Source organism: Hypanus sabinus, chromosome 1, assembly GCF_030144855.1.
Source record: "Hypanus sabinus isolate sHypSab1 chromosome 1, sHypSab1.hap1, whole genome shotgun sequence".
Lineage (NCBI taxonomy): Eukaryota > Metazoa > Chordata > Chondrichthyes > Myliobatiformes > Dasyatidae > Hypanus > Hypanus sabinus.
In genome coordinates this window covers 43,105,243-43,131,783 of record NC_082706.1, presented here as the reverse complement: position 1 = coordinate 43,131,783, position 26,541 = coordinate 43,105,243, and the positions used below count along the sequence as shown (strand labels likewise).

General features: G+C 51.1%; 1 protein-coding gene across 2 annotated transcripts in view; it reads right to left on the bottom strand.

Moving 5' to 3' along the window:
• Positions 1–3,396: 3,396 nt before the first annotated feature.
• LOC132393303 (NF-kappa-B inhibitor delta-like) overlaps positions 3,397–26,541 on the bottom strand; it is a 34,099-nt gene continuing 10,954 nt past the window's right edge. For both annotated transcript variants that reach the window (XM_059968357.1, XM_059968366.1), the window contains exons 5-12: positions 24,483–24,736; positions 23,083–23,188; positions 21,773–21,919; positions 20,914–20,965; positions 12,338–12,510; positions 11,223–11,339; positions 9,067–9,231; positions 3,397–6,024 (exon numbers count right to left, since the gene is read on the bottom strand). In XM_059968357.1, coding sequence (XP_059824340.1) covers positions 5,959–6,024; positions 9,067–9,231; positions 11,223–11,339; positions 12,338–12,510; positions 20,914–20,965; positions 21,773–21,919; positions 23,083–23,188; positions 24,483–24,736 — 1,080 coding nt within the window. In that variant the 3' untranslated portion in view covers positions 3,397–5,958. The remainder of the gene's footprint in view (positions 6,025–9,066; positions 9,232–11,222; positions 11,340–12,337; positions 12,511–20,913; positions 20,966–21,772; positions 21,920–23,082; positions 23,189–24,482; positions 24,737–26,541) is intronic.

Genomic DNA, 26,541 nt, shown 5'->3' with positions numbered 1-26,541 from the left:
TCCTTGTGCACAAGGAAATAAAGTGTGATCGAGAAACGAGCACAAGCTGTCGGAGTCCAGTTCATCCGCAAGAAGGAGAGTGATGATGCAGGATGTTTGCGGGTCTCTCAGCTTCACCTTCCTGAGCCCGTGCACAAGTTTCTGGGAATGTCACAGCACTTTTCACTTGCAATCATCGCCCCTGTTCTGCAAGTTGTAGAGCGCAGTAATTCAATTGCCTTCTTTTCTGTTCTGGATCACAGTTTAAACTCCCCCCCCCCCCATTCCTTGTGTTCTATATCACCCCTTGTAACTAGCTCCCTGTTCACATTCTAGATTGCAGTGTTGAACTAGGCTGCATTCCTCACACATAATTGACCCCTGTTCTTACCTTCTCTGGTTCCCTATTGCTTACATTCTATCTCACACCACACTTCCTCATATTCCAGATTACACCTTTTAATTGATTCCCCCCCCCCCCCCGTTCATTAGGTTTGAACGCACATCCATAAATTGCCCTGATTCCAGAACGAATCCTTCTATCTTGCTCCCTGTTCTTTTTCTGTGCCATAACCTCTCAAGCATGTTCTTTATGTTTTCGAACAAGCTGGTTTTAATTCTCCCTTCCCTTGTGTTCCAGACAAAAGCCTCTTAAGCAGGCTTTCCTGTGTTGGAGCACATTCTTCACCTTTTAGAGCATGCCTGTTTCTGTCAAAAGTGCATTATGTTCTAGAACACATCCATGAAAATCCTCCAGATTCTTGTGCTCTGGAGTTCACCCACAAATGTTTCCCCTGCTCTTTCTGTTCTAGCACACACCCTCTTAAAGCACCTATTCCACACTATAGAATGCACCCTCTTAAACTTCTAGTCCTTTGTGTTCTAGAGCACAGCCATTTCTGCACCGTCGTTCTTTATGTTCTATTACATACTGTCTGCAGCACACAGCTGCTTCTGTTCCTGATGTTCTACAGTGCATTCTCTTAAATCTCCCATGTACTCTGTGTTCTACTACACACCGTTCAAGTGACCCCCATTCTGTGTGTTCTAGAGCACACACACACACACATTTACGTGACCATCTGTTCATAATGTTCTAGAGTCCACTCTTTTACATAGCCCCCATCAAAACTTCCTGCTCTTCACTTTCTGGAGCACCCTCAAGTTGCTGCTTGTACTCTAGGGTGAACCAGTTAAGGCTCATAATGTTCTAGAGCACATCCATGTAAATGACCCTCTGGTTCCTTATGCTTAAGAGCAAATAAATTTAAGTGACTTCTGCTCTTGATGTTCTAGATTGTAGCCTTTTATGTGGCCCCTGTTTAATATCCCCATTTTTCACTCACTGAAATTTCCTAATGTTCACCCATTTAAGTAACCCTTCTGACATCTTAGGGCCCACCCTTTTACGTGGCCCCTCTTAGACCTTGCCCTCTTCCACACGAGAGTGTGGTTGGTTGTCCATTTGAACACAGGAGACCTGTGTGTAGGAGTGGAAATGCCATTGCACTGGGACAGTTGCACTCTGTCGCCCTCGGAAGTCCGTGTCCAACGGTCGTCACAGACTTGGGTCTTCCACGGCTGTTCTGTGCCTTGTCCTGCTCTTTTCTCTCCATGAAGAGTTGCAAACCACCTTCCTGGCCCTTGGATCTCATCCACCCCATCCACTGGGGCTGACTTCTCATGCTAGGACAGGCAGGTCCCTGTCTCACCAATCTCTCTGGCTACATTTAGCTCTCCTGTCGAAGCAGTGTACTTGAACAATGTGAGTGGGCTGCCCCACAACCCCGTTCACTGGAGGTACTACACCTCCCCAGACACGTCAGAATAAACAGGCACCCATCTTCCAGGGTGAACTGATCAAGTGCTCTCCGGTCCCCAAGTTCCGGAGTGCACCCAAAGTAAGTGGGCTCCCCAGTTCCGTTACCTTCTGGAGAGCCACTCTTCTCTCAAGAATTCCGGGAAAGTCGCATCCCAATCCCGCTTCCAGCATTTCCGATGCTTTTGTTTGCCAGTCAAACGACAGCCGTACAGAAAGCTTTGCATGGAGACTCACAGGACCCAGCACTTACTCCTTTTGCTCAAGTTTGGGAATCAGAGGGGGGAGGGGAGGGGAGAAAGTGATAGGGACATAAGGAGTGTATGTGAATGTACAGGACAGAGTTAATAAACTTGTTGTAGGCAGTGAAGTTGGCTGCCAGGATCTACGGGGTGTACTGATCAGCTGGGTAAGGGACGGTGGCTGGTATTTAAGTGTGAGGTGGATTTGATAGGGGCTGCTTCCATGCTCTAGTTATTTCAGTCTAAACTCCAGCAGATGCAAGCCTCAAACATCCAACCGCTCCTCTTGACACATCCCACCCATTGGTTTGTGTTGACCCCAGTCTGTATCCCGGTAACATAGATCTCAAGGGACCCGGGGGAGGCTGACAAATTGGATCAGTGGTAGGAAGCAGCGAGCATTGCTTGTTTCTTGCACTGGAGGCCTGCGGCTGGGGCTGTTAGCCAGAGCCGTTTGTCATCCACATCGAAGATCTGCAGAAGGCATGGTTCGTGAATTGTCAGATATCACCAAACCAGGTGGTGCCAGCGACAGCGAAGGTGCTCGGCAGGATTTACAGGGTGATTTTGATTGTGGGCCGAGAAATGGCAAATGGAGTTTAATTTGGGTAAGTGTGAGGTTTTTTCATTTTCGGGAGACAAATGAGGGCTGGGCTTTCGCAGGTGAACGTTAAGGCCCTGGAGAGTGTTGTAGGACTGAGGGCCCTCAGAGTACAGGTACATGGTTCCCGGAAAGTGCCATCGCAGGAAGACCAGGCGGTGAAGAAGGAGCTTGGCATGCTGGCATTCATCAGGCAGAGCACCGAGTATAGTGGAGTTGTAAGAGACATTCTTGAGGCTGGAGAATCGTGTTCAGTTTTGGTTGCCCTGCCACAAGGGAGATGCCACAAAGCTGGAAAGACCACAGAGGAGATTTACGAAGATCCCGAGTTAGAGGGAGAGGTAGGTCACACATTGGAGCATAGGAGTCTGTCTTACAGAGGTGGATGCACACACGCAGTCTTTTCCCCCAGGGTTGCGAATCAAAAATTGGAGGGCCCAGGTTTAATTTCAAAGATGAACTGAGGGGCAACTTTTTTTGCCCAGAGGGTATATGGAATGAGCTACCAGAGGAAGTGGTCAAGGCAGGTACATTAATAATATTCAAAGGACATTTGGACAGGTATGTGTATCGGAAAGGTTTGGCCAGATGGGGATCTGAGCAGCTGGGTCTGTCACTGTGCCGGCTGACCCCATCAACAACACCCTTTCTCTAACAGCCCGGCCTGTCGCTTGCCTTGAATTTGGTGAACTACCTTTCTGGAGCACATCCACGTCAGAGAGAAGAAACACTAACTCATGCAGATTAGTCATTAATTTATTTAAATGATTATATACCGCTTTACAGACATTAAAGCAAGAAACGCAGGTGGAGATGACCTCATAGAGGTCACACACAAGTGCAAGAGGCCAACGAAACTACATTGTTCCCTGTCCCGTGTGCAAGCTCCCCTCCACCCTCTCCCAAAGGCCCCTCGGCTCAGGGCAGCTTGTTTGTTTGGAACCCCCTCCCCAGATGTGGGAACTGCGTGGGGGGGGGGATTTTGAGGAATTTTACTCAGACGCAGGGAGCTTGCAAGTGAGATGCATAATTCAGCCATAACGGTGCAAGGAGGGGGGTGATGATCTGGAGCGAGCACCCTCACCCAACCCTTCCCCACCCACTCCACAAACATTGCTGGGCAAATCAGGAGGGTCGTGCATTGGCCGCGGAGACCAACCTTGGTGCCATAGAGGTGGGAAAACTCACTCTTCCCCACCCCAGGTGCGCTCAGTAATTGCCCATGTGTAACCTATGTTCTGCACACAGTGCAGACACATGCCCTCAAACATGGACACATCACTCAGATGTCTCTCACACACACACACACACACACACACACACGTGCACGCCTCACCATGCTCTCTCAGATGCCCATGTACCGAAACACAACGTACCGACTCACAGAACTGCAAGCACTCCTTGCCTCCTCTTCCAACACCTTCCACACGTACAGCCCTCAGTCACAGATGCATGGCACTGCCTTACAGGGGTGAGTGTGCACACACACAAAATCCCCCTCACAAACGTACGCCTCTTTTCTCTTCCTCCAAACACACAGCTTTTCTCTCTTGCACAAGCACACACGCTGGTGTACACAGACACCCGCGCAAAGACCCACATTCTCTCTCTCTCTCTCTCTCACGCTCACTCTCAGTGGCCACTTTATTAATTACGGGAGTGGATCTGGATGTGGTCTTCTGCTGCTGTCGCCCCATCCACTTCAAGGTTCGAGTTGTGTGCGTTCAGAGATGCTCTTCTGCACACCACTGTTGTAACGCGTGGCTGTTTTAGTTACTGTCACCTTCCTGTTAGCGTGAACCAGTCCGGCCATTCTCCTCCGACCTCTCCCGTTAACAAGGTGTTTTCACTCAGAACTCCTGCCCACTGTATGTTTTTTCCCTACTTCTCACACCACTCTCTCTGACTCTACAGACTGTAGTGCAGGGAAATCCCGGGAGGTCAGCAGCTTCTGAGTTACTCAAACCACCCTGTCTGGCACCAGCAAATGGTCAGTCACTCAGATCGCATTTCTTGCCCATTCTGATGTTTGGTCTGAACAATTGAACCTCCTGACCATGCCAGCATGCTTTAACGCATTGAGTTGCTGCCACACGATTGGCTGATCAGATATTTGCATTAGCGAGCAGGTATGAAGGTGTAACTAATAAAGGAGCCATGGAGTTTACATTCTCTCACTCTCACACTCACACACAGCCCAGTGCAATAATATACTACACCAGGCCTGGCGATACCCACCCCAACGGGGATCACTGCTAAATGCAGAGCAGCCCTGCAGTGGGTCTGTAAGATGGGTTCTCCCCACTGGGAGGATTCAGATTTCACAGAAATCAAATAATTGCGGAGAGGATAGAGAGGGGAATCTCAGAACCTAGCCCTGGCTCAGGGTGAGCAGGAGGACTAGGATGCAATTCATCTCCCCACCTTCTCCATTACCCAACCCACCCCCCACCCCTTCCCCAATTGAATCTCACTGTCCCAACAGTCCACGTTTTTCGCTTGGAGCTCCAAGCCAATTTCACGCAGAAGACCGTGAGAAGGAGTTGGGAAGTGAGAGGGATCTAGGGAGGTGGATTAAACAAGGCAGCTTCCAAAGCTGATATAGTAAACAGCTGGAAGAAGGTGCAGAGATTCCGTGGGGGGTGGGGGGGTGGAGTGCGTGAAGATCTGGCTGCGGGAGGAGCAGGCGGACCAGGTATCACTGGTGCTGGTACACGTAGCTCCCTGTGTGGGGTGGGGGTGTTTGGAGGCAGATGAGACCAACACCCCCACCACCCTTTGGTCACGCACTCTGCCCTCACAAGGGGGTGAGGTCAGCCATGGGTCGTCTCTCTGCACCTTCCTCCAGCAGGAAATGGGAACAGAATAAATAATTTCAGTTTAGTGATGAGGGAGGGAAGGTGGGAAAGGGGGACGAGACAGAGGAGGAGAGAGAGAAGAGGTGGAAGTGGAGAAAGGAGGAGGGAGGATTAAAAGAGGGGTAAGGAGTGATAGGGAAGTGATAAGGAAGGATAGGGGCGATAGAAGTGGGGACATGGAAGAAAGGGAGATAGAGGGAGAGGGGAGCACAAGGAGAGAGGATCAGAGGACAGGTTGTGGAGTGGAGGGTGGAAAAGAGAGAGGTAAGGGCTAATGGAGGGGGAGGCTGAGTAATGGGGAGAGAGAGAGCATTGTAGGTGAAGAAAGGGGCGAAGAGGGAGGGGTTTGAGGGCTAAATAGGGAAGGAGACGGATGTTTCCTCCCGATGGGAGTGACACAAATTCCATCCAGTGGAGGGATACATGGGGACTGAAAATAGTCCAGGTCTGTGATGTGTCCTATGAGGATGCGGCTCTGTGATTGGTCGACAAGGCAAGGCGGCCTCTCTTCAACAAATGCTTCATCTGCGGAGGCAATGGAGAGTCGTCAGTGGGTGGGGCAGCAGAGAGGGAGGCCATTAACCCCCTGGGCTACCCCCCCCCCACCCCATACTTGACTCATCTTCCCACGTTTGACCTCAGTTCCTCACATAGAAACATAGAAAATAGGTGCAGGAGTAGGCCATTCAGCCCTTTGAGTCTGCACCACCATTCAGTATGATCATGGCTGATTATCCAACTCAGAACCCTGTACCTGTTTTCTCTCCATACCCCCTGATCCCTTTAGCTACAAGGGCCACATCTAACTTCCTCTTAAATATAGCCAATGAACCGGCCTCAACTGTTTCCTGTGGCAGAGAATTCCACAGATTCACCACTCTCTGTGTGAAGAAGTTTTTCCTCATCTCGGTCCTAAAAGGCTTCCCCTTTATCCTTAAACTGTGACCCCTCGTTCTGGACTTCCCCAACATCGGAAACAATCTTCCTGCATCTAGCCTGTCCAATCCCTTTAGAATTTTATATGTTTCAATAAGATCCCCCCTCAATCTTCTAATTCCAGTGAGTATAAGCCTAGTCGATCCAGTCTTTCTTCTTATGAAAGTCCTGCCATCGCAGGAATCAATCTGGTGAACCTTCTCTGTACTCCCTCTATGGCAAGAATGTCTTTCCTCAGATTAGGGGACCAAAACTGCACACAATACTCTAGGTGCGGTCTCACCAAGGCCTTGTACAACTGCAGTAGAACCTCCCTGCCCCTGTACTCGAATCCTTTTGCTATGAATGCCAACATACCATTTGCCTTTTTCACTGCCTGCTGTACCTACATGCTCACCTTCAATGACTGGTGTACAATGACACCCAGGTCTCGTTACACCTCCCCTTTTCCTAATCGGCCACCATTCAGATAATAATCTGTTTTCCTGTTCTTGCAACCAAAGTGGATAACCTCACATTTATCCACATTAAATTGCATCTGTCATGAATTTGCCCACTCACCTAACCTATCCAAGTCACCCTGCATCCTCTTAGCATCATCCTCACAGCTAACACCGCCACCCAGCTTCGTGTCATCCGCAAACTTGGAGATGCTGCATTTAATTCCCTCGTCTGAATCATTAATATATACTGTAAACAACTGGGGTCCCAGCACTGAGCCTTGCGGTACCCCACTAGTCACTGCCTGCCATTCTGAGAAGGTCCCGTTTACTCCCACGCTTTGCTTCCTGACTGCCAACCAATTCTCTATCCACATCAATACCATACCCCCAATACCGTGTGCTTTAAGTTTGCACACTAATCTCCTGTGGGACCTTGTCAAAAGCCTTTTGAAAATCTAAATATACCACATCCACTGGCTCTCCCCATCCACTCTACTAGTTACATCTTCAAAAAATTCTATAAAATTCGTCAGACGTGATTTTCCTTTCACAAATCCATGCTGACTTTGTCCAATGATTTCACCTCTTTCCAAATGTGCTGTTATCACATCTTTGATAACCGACTCTAGCATTTTCCCCACCACCGATGTCAGACTCACCGGTCTATAATTCCCCGGTTTCTCTCTCCCTCCTTTTTTAAAAAGTGAGGTTACATTAGCCACCCTCCAATCCTCAGGAACTAATCCAGAATCTAAGGAGTTTTGAAAAATTATCACTAATGCATCCACTATTCCTTGGGCTACTTCTTTAAGCACTCTGGGATGCAGATCATCTGGCCCTGGGGATTTATCTGCCTTTAATCCCTTCAATTTACCTAACACCACTTCCCTACTAACATGTATTTCCCTCAGTTCCTCCATCTCACTAGACCCTCGGTCCCTTACTATTTCCGGAAGATTATTTATGTCCTCCTTAGTGAAGAAAGAACCAAAGTAGTTATTCAATTGGTCTGCCATGTCTTTGTTCCCTATAATCAATTCACCCGTTTCTGACTTTAAAGGACCTACATTTGTCTTGACCAATCTTTTTCTTTTCACATATCTATAAAAGCTTTTACAGTCAGTTTTTATGTTCCCTACCCGGCTTTCTCTCATAATCTTTTTTCCCTTTCCTAATTAAGCCCTTTGTCCTCCTCTGCTGGTCTCTGAATTTCTCCCAGTCCTCAGGTGTGCTGCTTTTTTTTGCTAATTTATATGTTTCTTCTTTGGACTTGATACTATCCCTAATTTCCCTTGTCTGCCACGGGTGCACTACCTTCCCTGGTTTATTCTTTTGCCAAACTGGGATGAACAATTGTTGTAGTTCATCCATGCGATCTTTAAATGCTTGCCATTGCATATTCACCGTCAACCCTTTAAGTATCATTTGCCAGTCTATCTTAGCTAATTCACGTCTCATACCTTCAAAGTTACCCTTCTTTAAGTTCAGAGCCTTTGTTTCTGAATTAACTATGTCACTCTCCATCTTAGTGAAGAATTCCACCATATTATGGTCTCTCTTACCCAAGGGGCCTCATTGCTCAATACCCAATCTAGAATGGCCTGCTCTCCAGTTGGTTTCCCGACATGTTGGTTCAGAAAACCATCCCACATACATTCCAAGAAATCCTCTTCCTCAGCACCCTTACCAATTTGGTTCACCCAATCTATATGTAGATTGAAGTCACCCATTATAACTACTGTTCCTTTATTGTACGTATTTCTAATTTCCTGTTTAATGCCATCCCCAACCTCACTACTACTGTTAGGTGGCCTGTACACAACTCCCACCAGCGTTTTCTGCCTCTCAGTGTTATGCAGCTCTACCCATATCGATTCCACATCCTTCAGGCTAATGTCCTTCCTTTCTATTGCATTAATCTCCCCTCTAACCAGCAATGCTACCCCACCTCCTTTTCTTTCCTTTCTTTCCCTCCTGAATATAGAATATCCCTGGATGTTGAGCTCCCAGCCTTGCTAACCCTGGAGCCATGTCTCTGTGATCCCAACTATATCATATTCATTAATAACTATCTGCACATTCAGTTCATCCACCTTATTACGAATGCTCCTCACATTGACACACAAAGCCTTCAGGCTTGTTTTTACAGCACTCTTAGCCCTTATACAATTACATTGAAGAGTGTCACCTGCTCGCCATGAGGGCTGTTGGGCAGGAGGTGGCCCGCCTGCTCATTCTCCAGGTTCCGGATGCCGGGGTCAGCCCCACAGTCCAGCAGCAGCCGGATTATCTGCTCTTGGTTCCTGTCTCCGTGCAGTCCGGCAGCCATGTGCAGTGCCGTGTTCCCGTGGGCCTGTGAGCGAAGAAGCAATGTTACTGGGGGAGATCTTTCAGGCCACGATTCCTGGCTCCTGAACCTGCAGGGCATGACCTCCTGACCTTAAATAGAGGGCATGACCTCCTGACCTTGAACCTGCAGGGCATGACCTCCTGACCTTAGAGGGCATAGCCTCCAGAGTCCCAAACCTGTGGGACACAAAGAAACATAGACAACCTACAGCACAAATACAGGCCTTTCGGTCCACAAGGTTGTGCCGAACATGTCCCTACTTTAGAAATTACTAGGGTTACCTGTAGCCCTCTATTTTATTAAGCTCCATGTACCTATCCAAAAGTCTCTTAAAAGACCCTATCGTATCCGCCTCCACCACCATTGCCAGCAGCCCATTCCACACACTCACCACTGTCAGCGTAAACAACTTACCCCTGACATCTCTTCTCTACCTACTCCCCAGCACCATAAACCTGTGTCCTCTGGTGGCAACCATTTCAGCCCTGGGAAAAAGCCTCTGACTATCCACACTCATCTTATACGCCTCTATCAGGTCACCCCTCATCCTCTGTCCAAGGAGAAAAGGCCGAGTTCACTCAACCTATCCTCATAAGGCATGCTCCCCAATCCAGGCAACATCCTTGTAAATCTCCTCTGCACCCTTTCTATGGCTTCCCCTGAATTCCCAAGACTGTGGGGCATAACCACCTGACTGCTGATCCTGCAGAGCACAACCTCCCCCAACCCTTGAACATGTGGTTCAGGATCATTGACCCTGCAGGCCTCAGGCCATGACCCGACCTTCAACACTAGATTGAAACCTTTGCCCTCACACCATCACCTTTATATCTCAGTACCTGACCACAGGAGGCAGGAACCTCATCCTCAAAGCACGTTGCCCTTGGCCCAGTCAAACACCCTCACTTTCCAAAGACTCTCATGCTCCTCTGACCCTGCAGAGCATGACCCCTGACCCCAAGAAATGTGACCCTCTGGCACTGAAAAAGGGCAAGACCCTTGACCCCAAAGGGGTGGGCTTGACTTGGTAGAGCAGGACCTTTAACCGCTGAAGAGAAAGAGACACTGTCCAGAAATACAAAAGGTATTTGTGGGACAGAAGGATCCGGAAACTGGAGACTCGGGCAGACAGGGCGGTGAAGAAGGCATTTGACACACTGGCCTTCGTTAGTCAAGGCCGTGACCACAGGAGTCGGGAGGTCACGTTGCACTTGTAGGAGATGTTGCACGTGGAGTATTGTGTTGGGGTTTGGTCGCCCTGCTGTAGGAAATATGTTATTAAACAGGACAGGAGGGCAGAGGAGATTGACTGGAATGTTGTCAGGACTCAGGATGTGCTCAGTCTGTTCCCCAGGGTTAGAGAACCAAGAACTACAGGGCGACAGAACTACAGGTTTAAGGCAAGAGGGGAGAGATTTAATAGGAACCTGAGGGGAAACTTCTTTACCCAGAGGATGGTTGTGCATGGAATGGGCAGCCAGAGGAAGGGCTGAAGCAGGTCACCTTCATGTACCGTGGGCAACCATGATTGTTCTCAGTAAGTGCTCCTACAGAAGTGGTCTGCCACTGCCTTCTTCTGGGGCAGTGTCTTTACAAGATGGGCGACCCCAGCCATTGTCAATACGCTTCAGAGATTATCTGCCTGGCGTCAGTGGTTGCGTAACCAGGACTTTTCACCAGCCACTCAAATCACCGTCCACCACGTGCTCACATGACTTCAGGTGACCTTGATCGGGGGGCTAAGCAGGTGCTGCACCTTCCCCAAGGGTGTCCCACAGGCTGGCAGGAGGAAGGAACATCTTTGGGTAGAGACTTACCCTGTCACCCTACAATTATAATGTTTGAAAGATGGGAAGGGTGTAGAGGGGAACGAACTAAGCATGGTCTGGCTTTAAATGTGGATGTGGTTCAGGGCTGAGGGCCTGTTTACCCTCAGACAGTCACTGAGCTCTGCACATTGCCACCCACCACCCCACACTCGACGGCCCGGGCACCTTCAGGTTGACGAACTCCTGGAGCCGAGGGTTGGGCAGCTGCAGGATGAACTGGACCAGGGAGACGTTCCCATCCTGCACGGCCTGGTGGAGGATGCTCATGCTGCTCTTCACGTCCTGCACAACGGACAGGAGAACTGTCAGCCGGGAGAGGGGCGGCACGCTGAGGGAGGGGCGGAAAGAGGAGGGGCGGCACGCTGAGGGAGGGGCGGAAAGAGGAGGGGCGGCACGCTGAGGGAGGGGCGGCAAGCTGAGGGAGGGGCGGAAAGAGGAGGGGCGGCACGCTGAGGGAGGGGCGGCAAGGGAGGTGTCACACTGAGGGAGGGGCGGCGAGGGAGGTGTCACGCTGAGGGAGGGGCGGAAAGTGGAGGTGGTGTCACGCTGAGGGAGGGGCGGAAAGAGGAGGGGCGGCACGCTGAGGGAGGGGCGGAAAGAGGAGGGGGTGTCACGCTGAGGGAGGGGCGGAAAGTGGAGGTGGTGTCACGCTGAGGGAGGGGCGGCGAGGGGGGTGTCACGCTGAGGGAGGGGCGGAAAGTGGAGGTGGTGTCACGCTGAGGGAGGGGCGGCGAGGGTGGTGTCACGCTGAGGGAGGGGCGGAAAGAGGAGGGGGGTGTCACGCTGAGGGGCGGAAAGAGGAGGGGGTGTCACGCTGAGGGAGGGGCGGCGAAGGGGGTGTCACGCTGAGGGGCAGAAAGAGGAGGGGGTGTCACGCTGAGGGGCGGAAAGAGGAGGGGGTGTCACTCTGAGGGAGGGGCGGAAAGAGGAAGGGGTGTCTCGCTGAGGGAGGGGCGGAAAGAGGAGGGGGGTGTCTCGCTGAGGGAGGGGCGGAAAGAGGAGGGGGGTGTCTCGCTGAACGAGGGGCGGAAAGAGGAGGGGGGTGTCACGCTGAGGGAGGGGCGGCGAGGGGGGTGTCACGCTGAGGGAGGGGCGGCGAGGGGGGTGTCACGCTGAGGGAGGGGCGGCGAGGGGGGTGTCACGCTGAGGGAGGGGCGGCGAGGGGGGTGTCACGCTGAGGGAGGGGCGGCGAGGGGGGTGTCACGCTGAGGGAGGGGCGGCGAGGGGGGTGTCACGCTGAGGGAGGGTTGACAAGGGGGAGCACCACCAGTGACAGATACCTGGGAGAAGATGGATGCCCCCATGCTCAGCAGGTGAATGATACACTGCAGGATGTCCTGAGCAAGGTTTTGGAGACCCCTGCATGTCTCCCTTCCGAACCTCCGGATATCCCACTCCTTCCTAATGCTGCTGCAGCTGTGGGCTTTGACAGCGCAGTGCAGAGGCGTAAACCCTAGGGAATATCAGCACATCATTAGATTAAAGACACTCATTGCAGCCTGTAAGATGGTCAGAAATCATGCAAACAGACCCCGTCCCATCATCGTGTGGGGAATCACAGACACAGACCCCGTCCCATCATCGTGTGGGGAATCACAGACACAGATCCTGTCCCGTCACCGTGTGGGGAATCACAGACACAGACCCCGTCCCGTCACCGTGTGGGGAATCACAGACACAGACCCCGTCCCATCATCGTGTGGGGAATCACAGACACAGATCCTGTCCCATCACCGTGTGGGGGATCACAGACACAGATCCTGTCCCATCACCGTGTGGGGGATCACAGACACAGACCCTGTCCCGTCACCGTGTGGGGAATCACAGACACAGATCCTGTCCCATCACCGTGTAGGGAATCACAGACCCCGTCCTGTAACTGTATGAGAGAATCACAGACACAGACCCCGTCCCATCACCGTGTGGGGAATCACAGACACAGACCCCGTCCCGTCACCGTGTGGGGAATCACAGACACAGACCCCGTCCCATCACCGTGTGGGGGAATCACAGACACAGACCCCGTCCCATCACCGTGTGGGGGAATCACAGACACAGACCCCGTCCTGTCACCGTGTGGGGGATCACAGACACAGACCCCGTCCCATCACCGTGTGGGGAATCACAGACACAGACCCCGTCCCGTCACCGTGTGGGGGAATCACAGACACAGACCCCATCCCATCACTGTGTGAGAGAATCACAGGCACAGACCCCGTCCCGTCACTGTGTGGGGAATCACAGACACAGACCCCGTCCCGTCACCGTGTGGGGGAATCACAGACACAGACCCCGTCCCGTCACCGTGTGGGGGAATCACAGACACAGACCCCGTCCCGTCACCGTGTGGGGAATCACAGATACAGACCCCGTCCCATCACCGTGTGGGGAATCACAGACACAGACCCCGTCCCATCACCGTGTGGGGAATCACAGACACAGACCCCGTCCCGTCACCGTGTGGGGAATCACAGATACAGACCCCGTCCCATCACCGTGTGGGGAATCACAGACACAGACCCCGTCCCATCACCGTGTGGGGAATCACAGACACAGACCCCGTCCCGTCACCGTGTGGGGGAATCACAGACACAGACCCCGTCCCGTCACCGTGTGGGGGAATCACAGACACAGACCCCGTCCCGTCACCGTGTGGGGGAATCACTGACACAGACCCCGTCCCGTCACCGTGTGGGGGAATCACAGACACAGACCCCGTCCCGTCACCGTGTGGGGAATCACAGACACAGACCCCGTCCCGTCACCGTGTGGGGAATCACTGACACAGACCCCGTCCCGTCACCGTGTGAGGGAATCACAGACACAGACCTCGTCCCGTCATCGTGTGGGGGTATCACAGACACAGACCCCGTCCCGTCACCGTGTGGGGGAATCACAGACACAGACCCCGTCCCATCACCGTGTGGGGAATCACAGACACAGACCCCGTCCCGTCACCGTGTGGGGAATCACAGACACAGACCCCGTCCCGTCATCGTGTGGGGGTATCACAGACACAGACACTGTCCCGTCACCGTGTGGGGGAATCACAGACACAGACCCCGTCCCATCACCGTGTGGGGGAATCACAGATACAGACCCCGTCCCGTCACCGTGTGGGGGATCACAGACACAGACCCCATCCCATCACCGTGTGGTGTAATCAGAGACACAGACCCCTTCCCGTCACCGTGTGGGGGAATCACTGACACAGACCCCGTCCCGTCACCGTGTGGGGGAATCACAGACACAGACCCCGTCCCATCACCGTGTGGGGAATCACAGACACAGACCCCGTCCCGTCACCGTGTGGGGGAATCACAGACACAGACCCCGTCCCGTCACCGTGTGGGGGAATCACAGACACAGACCCCGTCCCGTCACCGTATGGGGGAATCACTGACACAGACCCCGTCCCGTCACCGTGTGGGGGAATCACAGACACAGACCCCGTCCCATCACCGTGTGGGGAATCACAGACACAGACCCCGTCCCGTCACCGTGTGAGGGAATCACAGACACAGACCTCGTCCCGTCACCGTGTGGGGAATCACAGACACAGACCCCGTCCCGTCACCGTGTGAGGGAATCACAGACACAGACCTCGTCCCGTCATCGTGTGGGGGTATCACAGACACAGACTCCGTCCCGTCACCGTGTGGGGGTATCACAGACACAGACCCCGTCCTGTCATCGTGTGGGGGAATCACAGATACAGACCCCGTCCCGTCACCGTGTGGGGGAATCACAGATACAGACCCCGTCCCGTCACCGTGTGGGGGATCACAGTCACAGACCCCATCCCATCACCGTGTGGTGTAATCAGAGACACAGACCCCTTCCCGTCACCGTGTGGGGGAATCACTGACACAGACCCCGTCCCGTCACCGTGTGGGGGATTCACTAATTTAGCAAACAGAAAGGAGGTTCTGTGGACAAGAACGAGACTCCCAGCTGGCAGGGTGGGAGTTTTCACCATTCTTCAGTGGGAGCCTGAGCGGGCAGAGCTCCACCTCAGTGCCAGTGACGTGGGTTTGAAGAGGGACAAGCTTCTGCAATGTGAGCTTCAGGGACTTAGGTGCTACTTTAGAGGACAGGACCACCAGGATTGTGATCCCAGGTTTGCTACCTGTGCCATGTGCTAGTGAGGCCAGAACTAGGAAGATTATACAGTTTCCCATGTGGCTAAGGAGCTGGTGTAGGAGAGAGGGCATCAGATGTTTGGATCATTTAGAACAGATACTAAAGTGGTTGTAAAGACAGATGTTATTACGACCTCAGACAAAGCCAGGAAGCAAAAGATCGAGCAAGGTGGGACTATTGTTCTGAGTTGAGTGTATTATAGTGCGAGGAGTTCTGTAGGAAAGGCCACTGAGCCTGGGCCATGAATCAGCATGTGGAATAACAACATTGTCCCATAAGTGGGGCTTGGCTGCAGGAGGGGCAGGACTGGCAGCTCAACATTTCAGGGTTCCGCTGTTTTAAATGTGACAGAGTGGGTGGGATTAATGGAGGAAGGGTGCTGTTACCGTCCAGGGCAAATGTCCACAGCAGTGCTCAGTCAGGACAGACTGGAGAGCCTATTCTGTGAGACTCTGTGGGTAGAACTGAGGACTCAGAAGGGTATGATCACATCAATGGGCCTATATTATAGACCACTGAGAAGGAACAACTACGGAGAGATATTTCAGACAGTAGCAAGAAACGCAAGGCTGTAATAGCAGGTGATTTTGACTTTTATGTGCTGACTGGGACTCCCATACTGCTGAAGGATAGCGTTTGTCAAGTGTGTTCCGGAAAGTTTCCGTCACCAGTACATAGAAGTCCCAACAAGAGAGTGTGCGATGCTTATAAGGGAATGAGACAGGCCAGGTGACAGAGGTTTGTGTAGGGCAGCGATTCCCAAACTTCTTTTAAGCCATGAATATCGTTAAGGGGGCCATGGACCCCCGGTTGGGAACTCCTGGACGTTGGGGAACACTTTGCATCTAGTGATAATAATGCCATTAGTTTCTTGGTAATTATGGAAAAAGACAGGTCTGGTCCTCGAATTGAGATTATAATGGCCAATTTTGATGGCCAATTTTGATGGCATCAGAAATGATCTGGCAAATGTGGATTGGGATTGGCTGTTTCCTGGCAAAGGTGTATTGGTAAGTGGGAGGCCTTCAGAAGTGAAATTCTGAGAGTACAAAGTTTGTATGTGACTGTCAGAATAAAGTGCAAGGATGACAGATTTAGGGAACCCTGGTTTTTAAGAGATATTAAGAGAAAGGAGGAGCACAGCAGATACAGGCAGGGAGGGAGTTGAGGAGTACAAGAAATGCAAGAGAACACTTAAGAAAGAAATCCGGAGAGCTAGAAGAAAACACGAGGTTGCTCCAGAAAGCACAGTGAACCCTACTGGCTTCCACAGTATGTCAAGAGCAAAAGAACAAAACTGGTCGAATGGAAGATCAGAATGGTAATCCAAGTGTGAAGCCAAAGGAGATGGGAAGAACTTAAATGGAATTTTTTCAAGTTTTTTCAACTCCGGCAACAGACACAGAGTCTATAGAAGTGAGGCAAAGCAGCAGTGAGTTCATGGACTCTATACAGCTTTACGGAGGAGGAGGTGTTCGCTGTCTTGAGGCAAATCAGGGTGGACAAATCCCCATGGCCTGACAAGGTGTTCCCTTGGACTCTGTGGGAGGACAGTGCAGAAACTGCCAGGGACCCAGCAGAGGTATTTAAATCATCCTTAACGACAGGTGAGCTACTGGAGAATTGGAGGATAGCCAACGTTGTTCTGTTGACTGACAAAGAGCTCTGTGAATAAACCAGGAAATTATTGGCCAGTGCGCCTGACACCATTTGTGGGGGGAGTTATTGGAAGGCATTCTAAGAGACCGGTTACATGAGCATTTGGATAGACAGGAATTGATTAGGGATAGTCAGCATGGCTGTTTGTGTGTTAAATCATATCTAGAGTTTTTTGACGAAGTTATCGGGAAAGTTGAAGGCAGGACGGTGGATGCAGATTCAAGATGAGGTAGTAAATTGGATTAGACATTGGCTTTGCAGGAGAAGCCAGAGAGTGGTGGTAGGTGGTGGCCTCCCTGACCGGAGGCCTGTGAGTGGTGGTGTGTCGCAGGGACCGGTTCTGGCTCCATTTCTGTTTGTCGCCTGCATCGGTGATCTGGACGATAATGTGGTTAACTGGATCAGCATATCTGCGGATGATGCCAAGAATGGGGGTGTGGCGGACTGCGATGAAGTCTACCAGTGATTGCAGCGGGGATTTGGATCATCTGGAAAAACCGGCTGAACAAATGGCAGACGGAATTTAATGCAGACAAGTGTGAGCAGCCAGGGTGGGCCTTGCACAGTGGAGGTAGGGCACTGAGGATTGTGGCAGACAAAGGGATCCGGGAATTCGTTGAAAGTGACATCACAGGGTCATTAAGAAAGCTTTTGGCACATTGGCATTCATAAATCAAAGTAGAGAGCACAGGAGCGATGTTTTGTGGATGATGGCGAGGCCTAATTTGAAATATTGTGCTCAGTTTTAGTCACCTGCCTGCAGGAAAGATATAAATAAGGCTGAAAGAGTACAAAGAACATTTACAAGGACTGGAGGACCCTGAGTTATAAGGAAACAGAGAACATAGAAAACCTATAGAAAAATACAGGCCCTTCGGCCCACAACACTGTGGGAGGGAGTCCATCCAGGAGTCTCTTAAAAAACCCGATCGTTTCCGCCTCCAGCCCATTCCATGCACTCACCGCTGACATCTCCTCTGTACCTACTTCAAAGCACCTTAAAACTGTGCCCTCTCATGCTAGGCATTTCAGCCCTGGGGAAAAAGCCTCTGACTATCCACACAATCAATGCCTCTCATTATCTAGTACGCCTCTATCAGGTCACCTCTGATCCTCCGTCGCTCCAAGGAGAAAAGGCCGAGTTCACTCAACTTATTCTCATAAGGCACACTCCCCAATCCAGGCAACATCCTTGTAAATCTCCTCTGCACCCTTTCTATGATTTCCATATACTTCCTGTAGTGAGGTGACCAGTACTCAGTACTCCAAGTGGGATCTGACCAGGGTCCTGTATAGCTGCAACATTACCTCTCAGCTCTTAAACTCAATCCCACGATTGATGAAGGCCAATGCACTGTATGCTTTCTTAACCACAGTCAATCTGCGTAGTAAATTTGAGTGTTCTGTGGACTCGGACCTCAAGGTCCCACTGATCCTCCACACTGTCAAGAGTTCTACCATTAATACTATATTCTGTCATCATATTTGACCTACCAAAATGAACCACCTCACACTTATCTGGGTTGAACTCCATCTGCCACTTCTCAGCCCAGTTTTGCATCCTATCAATGTCCTGTTGTAACCTCTGACAGCCCTCCACACTATCCACAACTCCCCCCGACCTTTGTGTCATCAGCAAATTTACTAACCCTTCCCTCCACTTCCTTATCCAGGTCATTTATAAAAATCACAAAGAGTAGGGGTCCCAGAGCAGATCCTGAGGCACACCACTGGTCAACGACCTCCATGCAGAATATGACCCGTCTACAACCACTCTTTGCCTTCTGTGGGCAAGCCAGTTCTGGATCCACAAAGCAATGTCCCCTTGGATCTCATGTCTCCTTACCTTCTCAGTAAGCCTTGCATGGGGTACCTTATCAAATGCCTTGCTAAAATCCATATACATCACATCTACCTCTCCCTTCATCAATGTGTTTAGTCACATCCTCAAAAAATGCAGTCAGGCTCATAAGGCACTACCTGCTTTTGACAAAGCCATGCTGACTATTCCTAATCATATTATACCTCTCCAAATGTCCATAATTCTTGCCTCTCAGGATCTTCTCCATCAACATACCAACCACTGAAGGGAGACTCACTGGCCTATAATCTCCTGGGCCATCCCTACTCCTGTTCTTGAATAAGGGAACAACATCTGCAACCCTCCAATCCTACAGAACCTCTCCCATCCTCATTGATGATGCAAAAATCATTGCCAGAGGAGATCTCCTTCCTCGCCTCCCACAGTAGCCTGGGGTATATCATGTCAGGTCCTGGTGACTTATCCAACTTGATGCTTTCCAAAAGCTCCAGCACATCCTCTTCCTTAATATCTACATGCTGAAGCTTTTCAGCCCACTGTAAGTCATCCCTATAATCGCCAAGATCCTTTTCCGTAGTGAATACTGAAGCAAAGTACTCATTAAGTACCTCTGCTATTTCCTCCGTTTCCATACACACTTTTCCATTGTCACACTTGATTGGTCCTATTTTCTCACATTTTAATCTCTTGCTCTTCACATAGTTGTAAAATGCCTTGGGGTTTTCCTTAATCCTGCCCACCAAGGCCTTCTCATGGCCCCTTCTGGCTCTCCTAATTTCATTCTTAAGTTCTTTCCTGCGAACCTTATAATCTTCTAGATTCCTATCATTACCTACTTTGAATAGGTAATAGGAAAGATTCAATAGGTTAGAACTTCATCTCTAGAATGTAGGATATTGAGGAGAGATTTGATAGAATTATACAAAATTATGAGGGTTACAGATAGGGTAAATGCAAGCAGGCTTTTTAAATGAATGGGCGAGGTATGAATGGTTATGCTCTGGGTGCAGGTCGATGGGAGTAGGCAGTTTAAGCAGTTCGGCACAGAATGGATGGGCCAAAGAGCCTGTTTCTGTGCTGTATTTTTCTATGACTCTGAAACAGACCACGCCTGACACTGTATAGGAGAATCACAGACACAGATCTCATCGCATCACAGCATAACAAACTCTCAGACATTTACCCTGTCCCGTCTCTGTGTGTGAGAATCAGAGACACAGACCCTGTCCTTTCATTGTGTGGGGGGAAAATCGCAGACACCGGTCCTGTCCTGTTACCGAGTAGGGGAAGTCACACGCAGCATTCAATACGAGGTAGTAAATTGGATTAGACATTGGTTATCCCATTATCGAGTGGGGGAATCACAGACATAGAACCCATCCCCTCACTCTATTTGGGAGTAATTACAGACTCCCATCCCAAGATTAAAAGGTCTTCAGCTTGGAATCTCCAACCTCTGTCTCTCCTCACTCGCCGCCTGAGCCGCTGAGTAAATGCTCGCACAACTTTCTCATAATACTTTCTGCTAAAATGTTCCCCTATGTAAATTATTAGAAATCTTTAACGCAGGAAATAATGTTTTGCAGTGACACACGATGCAAACCACAAGTGGTTCACATTTTACTCACTTAGGTGTGTTTGTTTGCAAAAGCTCTCTAACGCCTCTACTTTGTGGAAAATGCATCACAGCTCGGCAAGGCAGCTGCCCTGTCTGTGATCATAAGAACCGGCCAGAGCTGCAGACGCAGCTTGGGAAAGCAGCCAGCATAATCAAAGACCCTGCCCAGCCCAGACATTCCTCCTCCTCCTCCCACTCACTGGGTAGAAGCCTGAAGCCACAGCTTCGAACTCACTGTCATAAGATTATTGATCAGACCTTGTGTAATAAGATGGACTCCTGGCCTCATCATGATCATGTACGTTAACGATTACCTGCACTGCACTTTTACGGTCACTTTTTAACTTTATTGCATTCTGTTATTGCTTTACCTTCTACTGTCTCGATGCGTAATGATCTGACCCGTATGGACAATATGCAAGACAAACTTCACTGTATCTCTGTACACGTGACAAGAATAAACTAATTCCAAAACCAAAGCCTTTCGGCCAATGGGAAGGTACCTCTTGAAACCCAATGACCAGATTCTATAAATTTAACTATACCCCAGACAAAGGGAACAGACTTTCTGAAGTTAATAGACAATGGTTGACAACAACACTTCTAAAAGTTACCTTCGTAGTTTCGGGCCTCAACATTAACTTGTACCCGAGTCCACTGGACAGCCTGCGGGAGAGAGCAAGATTAGTGAAATCTTCCCATCACACACTCCTGGGGTCAGACACAGAGTGAAGCTCCCTCCACACTGTCCCATCACACACTCTGGGGTCAGACACAGAGTGAAGCTCCCTCCACACCATCCCATCACACACTCCCGGGGTCAGACACAGAGTGAAGCTCCCTCCACACCGTCCCATCACACACTCACGGGGTCAGACACAGAGTGAAGCTCCCTCCACACCGTCCCATCACACACTCACGGGGTCAGACACAGAGTGAAGCTCCCTCCTCACTGTCCCATCACACACTCCCGGGGTCAGACACAGAGTGAAGTTCCCTCCACACCGTCCCATCACACACTCACGGGGTCAGACACAGAGTGAAGCTCCCTCCACACCGTCCCATCACACACTCCCGGGGTCAGACACAGAGTGAATCTCCCTCCACACCGTCCCATCACACACTCCCGGGGTCAGACACAGAGTGAAGCTCCCTCCACACCGTCCCATCACACACTCCCGGGGTCAGACACAGAGTGAAGCTCCCTCCACACCGTCCCATCACACACTCACGGGGTCAGACACAGAGTGAAGCTCCCTCCTCACTGTCCCATCACACACTCCCGGGGTCAGACACAGAGTGAAGTTCCCTCCACACCGTCCCATCACACACTCCCGGGGTCAGACACAGAGTGAATCTCCCTCCACACCGTCCCATCACAAACTCCCGGGGTCAGACACAGAGTGAATCTCCCTCCACACCGTCCCATCACACACTCCGGGGGTCAGACACAGAGTGAGGATTCATTGTTACCTGCAGAATCTGCGGATAGCCCTCCGTGGCAGCGAGATGGAGGATGGTTTGTCCTTTCAGGTCTGTAGCTCGGACATCAGCTCCCAGCTCGATCAGGTCATACACAATCTGGGGCTGGTTCGCTGTCACAGCCACCAGCAGCGGTGTCTACAGTGGGAGGGTGGGGGGAGTGAGAGAGAGGTCGATGGAAGGGCCGAGAAATAGAGGTTGGGAGGGAGAGAGGGAGAGTCAGTCATGTGATTTGCCACTGAGAATGTAACTCACTGATACAGACAGAACAATCCATGTCAACCCACCCAAGTTGTCCCAATGTCCTCTTTTCAGCCCATATCCCTCATAGCTCCACCCTCACAGCTGTACCCCACCCCCATGACACACGTATGTTCCTGCCCAAGTGCTTTGTAAACAGTACTGTTGCATCTGCCTCAACCACTTCCTCTGGCAGCTCGTTCGGTATACCCACCACTCTCTGCATGAGAAAAGCTTTCCCCTCATGACCCTTTTCAAATCTTTCTTCCTCACTCACCCTCAATCTTTGTCCCCTGGTTTTGGACTCCCCTGCCATGTGGCCGTCAGGATTTTAAACACTCCTGATCCTTTTCCCAGGACCCTCTCCTCAACAACCCAAACCAACTGCTGGACCTCCTGTGCCATCAGCGACCCCATCCAGGCCAAACTGAGAATAAAGACACAAAAAAGGCCATTTGGCCCACCAAATCCATGCTGACCATCAGCAACCCGTTTACACCCATCCCGTTTCACTCTCCCTTCAACTTTCCACGGATTACTCCCCGCAGCCTCGCGCAAGGGTTGGGGGGGGGGGGAGCTCACGTTGGTCCATTAACCCAGGCCGCACTTCATTTTTTGGGGATGTGGGAGGGAACTGAAGTATCTGGGGGTAACCTACAGGGTCGTAATGAGACTGTAATTAGAATGTGCACACACACTCACTCTGTATCTATCCCAGAATCTGCCATCACCTATCTGTCTCTTCCATCTTTATCTGTCTGTCTTTCTCCCGCTCCCTCCCTTCCACCCTCTCCCAATACCTCTCCCCGTCTCTCTCTCTCTCTCTCTCTCATGCACACACACTCCCAATCTCTCTCACTCTCACTCTGTACCTCTGTCTCTCTTTCTCTTACAAGCTCCAAACACACACACCCACGGAGCCTCATTGGGGAATGGGTCTCTCTCCCCCTCGCACGCTGCCCCGGCTGTGCCAGTCCCACTCTATGAGTGCCACATCCACACCCGTGGCCACCCCCTTGCCACTGTCCCCTCCACCCCCCAGGGGTTGGGGTCTTGCTTACCTTGCCCTTATGCTCCCGCACCTCCAGACCCTTGAGCCCGTATACCCTCTCGGCGGTGGCAAAAGCGAACTCCCGCATCCCCTTGGCTGCGTAGATGTGCAGGACCCTGCCGCAGGAAGAGTGCATTACTGGGAGGCGCTGTTGCTTTAGACTGGGGTTGGTCAATCAGACAGGCACCAGTATGCAAAGGGTGTAGGTGGGGTATGGGGACGGTGAGCTTGTGAGGACGAACGAGCAAGATCAGACTGCTAGGGTGGACAGGCCAGTGTAAAGCAGAGTGTGCATGCACGGGATAAGTGTGCAAGAGGCAGGGTGAGTGTGGCAAATAGTTGTGTGCGCCAGCTGAGCGTGTAAAGATATGTATTGGAGGATACGTGTTTAAGGAGGGGTGTGGTATGTGTGCAAGATGAGCATGGCAGGTGAGAATTGAGAATAAGTGGGGATGAGTGAGGGTGCGAGGGTCTGGATGTGGAAGGACATGTATGCCAGGCACACTGCACGTGCAAAGGTTAGTGCAGAAGGCAAAGTGTGCGAGGGGCAGTGAGTAGAAGAACGAGTGTGGCAGATGAACATGCAAGGATTAACACAAGAAATCCAAGGAGCAGGGTGTACAAGCGTGAGTGTGGCAGATGGGCGTGTGAGGATAGATATCGAAGGGTAAGTGTGCAAGAAGGAGTGGGATACGCACGGATAGGTGTGGAAGGGAGAATGCACAAGATCACAGATGTGCAAGATCGAGTGTGGGGCAGACAGACATGCAATGAATAGCACAGAAGTGTGAGTGTGCAAGAGAGTGTGGCAGTTGAGCAGACATGGAGAGCTGTGGAGGATCAGGTAGGGCATAAAAGAACTAAGCATGGCAGATAGTTGTGCAAGTATTAGCACATTTGAATGTGAGAGGGTAAGCGTAGAAGGGGCATGGTGTGCGAAGGTGAGTGTGGCAGAGGAGCTTGCAAAGGTAAGTGGAACATTCGGTGTGCAAGAATGAGTGTGGTGGACAGGCATAAGGGTGCAAATGTGAGTGTGCAAGAACAAACAAGACAGTCAAACAGATTAGTACAGGAGGGTCAGTGTGCAAGGAGAGGGAATGAAAGAATGAGTGTGCAAGAAGAAGGGGATGTAATTAAAGAGCAGAACAACTGAGGATTAGTGGAGGGCTGGCGTGTGTGTGAATGGGTGCAATAGCTGAGTGTGCAAGAATAAGTGCAGAATGGTGTACGCAAGGGACAAGGTACAAGATAACAAGTACGACAGCTGAGTGTGCGAGCGTCAATGCAGAAGGGTGGATGTGCAAGCAAGAGTGCAACACGAGTGAGCAGGGACTGATGCAGAAGAGGCCGAGTGTGCATGAACGAGTGTGCGAGAGGGTTGGGGAGCGAGCGTGCTGGAGCTGCACTCACGTGTCTCCGTCATGGTCGGGCTGCAGCAGCTCAGACACCTGCATCCGCTGGACCGTTCTGCGAGCTTCCTCCAGCTGGGGTCCGCCCAGGGGCTGGGAAGGAAAGGTGGAATGCCCAGCCGTCAGTCCTGAGGGGGGGAGGTAGGGGACTGGAGGTGGGTCGTCCTGCTGGGCGCAGGCCCCTGATCCTGCCCAATGCGGTAAGACCGGGCACGGGGGCTCAAGTGGTAGCAGGTTAGGTCCCGGAATCAGGGGCTGTGGGGAGCAGAGGGGAGAGGGGTTGTTTACAGTGGACAGCTCCTCTTCCTCCTTTCCTCCCTTGTGCTTTTTCCTTCCCTCCTTCCTCCCTCTTTTTCCCTTCTTCATCCTCCATCCTCCCTCCCCACTCTCTGCCCCTTCCCTCCCTGTTCCTCTTCCCACTACCTCCCCCAATTTTCCCATCTCCCTCTCCCCTCCCTTACTCCATCCTACCCGCACTCCTCTTACCCTTCCTCTGTATCCTCCCCTCCCCACTAGCCTCCCTTTCCTCCTCCTACTTTGCTTTCTCATCCCCTCCAACCCTCTGCCCCTCCTCTCTGCCCACTCCCTCCCTCCATCAGTTCTCTCTCCTCATCCCCTACCTCCCTTCTTTTCCCTCCCTCCCTACCCATTCACCTCCTCCTCTCCCTCCACTCTCCTCCCCTTACTCTGCTTCCCACCCCTCCCTCCCCTCAGAAGTCATACAGCACAGAAATAGGCCCTTTAACCCAACTCTTTCTTGCCTACCAAGATTCCCATCTTGTGCCCATCTTGCTGCTAAATCTTTACTATCCATGGACCTCTTCAAATGTCATTAAATGTTGTTAATATATCTGCCTCAACCACTTCGTCTGGCAGCTCATTCCGTGTACAGACAATCCTCTGGGTGAAAACCTTCCCCTCAGCTAACTAACTATTAAATCTCCCCTCTCTCACCTTAAACCTCTAGTTCTTGGTTCCCCAAACCCTGGGGACAAGACTGTGTGCATATGAGGCCCATTTATGCCCCTCATGATTTCATACTTGCCCATACAGTCAACATAAGACCAATCCCCAGGTCTCCCCCACCCCTCCCCAATGGCCAGGGACCCAGTGAACACAGTAACTGATTAACTAATCTTCCAGAGACAACAACTCAAGAGAATCACCAATCCTATGAGTGAAGTCACACAGCATAGAAACAGGCCCTTCGGCCCAACCAGTCCATGCTAACCAAGATTCCCATCCAAGCTAGAACCATTCGCCTGCACTTGGCCCATATTCGTTTTATACTCGGGGTTCCCAGCCTGGGTTCTTTGACCCATCAGTTGATAGTAAGGTTCCATTGCATAAAAAAGGTCAGGAACCCCTGTTCTAAACCTTTTCCTATTCACTTACCTGTCCAGGTGTCATCTAAACGTTAATGTACCTGTCTCACCCACATCACCTGTTCCATAAGCGGGCCACCCTCTGGGTGAAGAAGCTACCCTTCAGGTTCCTATTCAATCTCTCCCCTCGCACCTTAAACCTGTGCCCTGTACTTCTAGAGTCTCCAATCCTGGAGAAGAAGTCTGCGCACATTCACCCTGTCTCTGCCCCTCATGATTTCATACCCCTAAAAAATCCTACACTCCAAGGAAAAAAGTCACAACTTGCTCAACCTCCATCTATATCTCAATCCCCTGAGTCCTGGTAACGTTCTTGTAAAACGTCTTTCCAGCGTAATGACCTCCTTCCTATAGCTGGGAGATTCAAACCTGAAAACAACACTCCAAGTGTTGCCTGACCAACATCTTGTAAAACTGCAACATGATGTCTGAACTCCTGTACTCAGTTGCTGTGACCGATGAAGGACTTCTTCACCACCTTGTCCACCTGTGACTCCATTTTCAGGGAACCATGTACTTGTAACACTTGGGTCCCTCTGTTCTGCAACACTCCCCAGGGCCTGGCCATTTACTGTGAGAGTCCTGCCCTTGTCTGTTTTCCCAACACCTCCCCCTCATTCCTCGGCCGCCTTACCCAGCTGATCAGGATGACTCTGCAAGTCCTGACAACCAGCT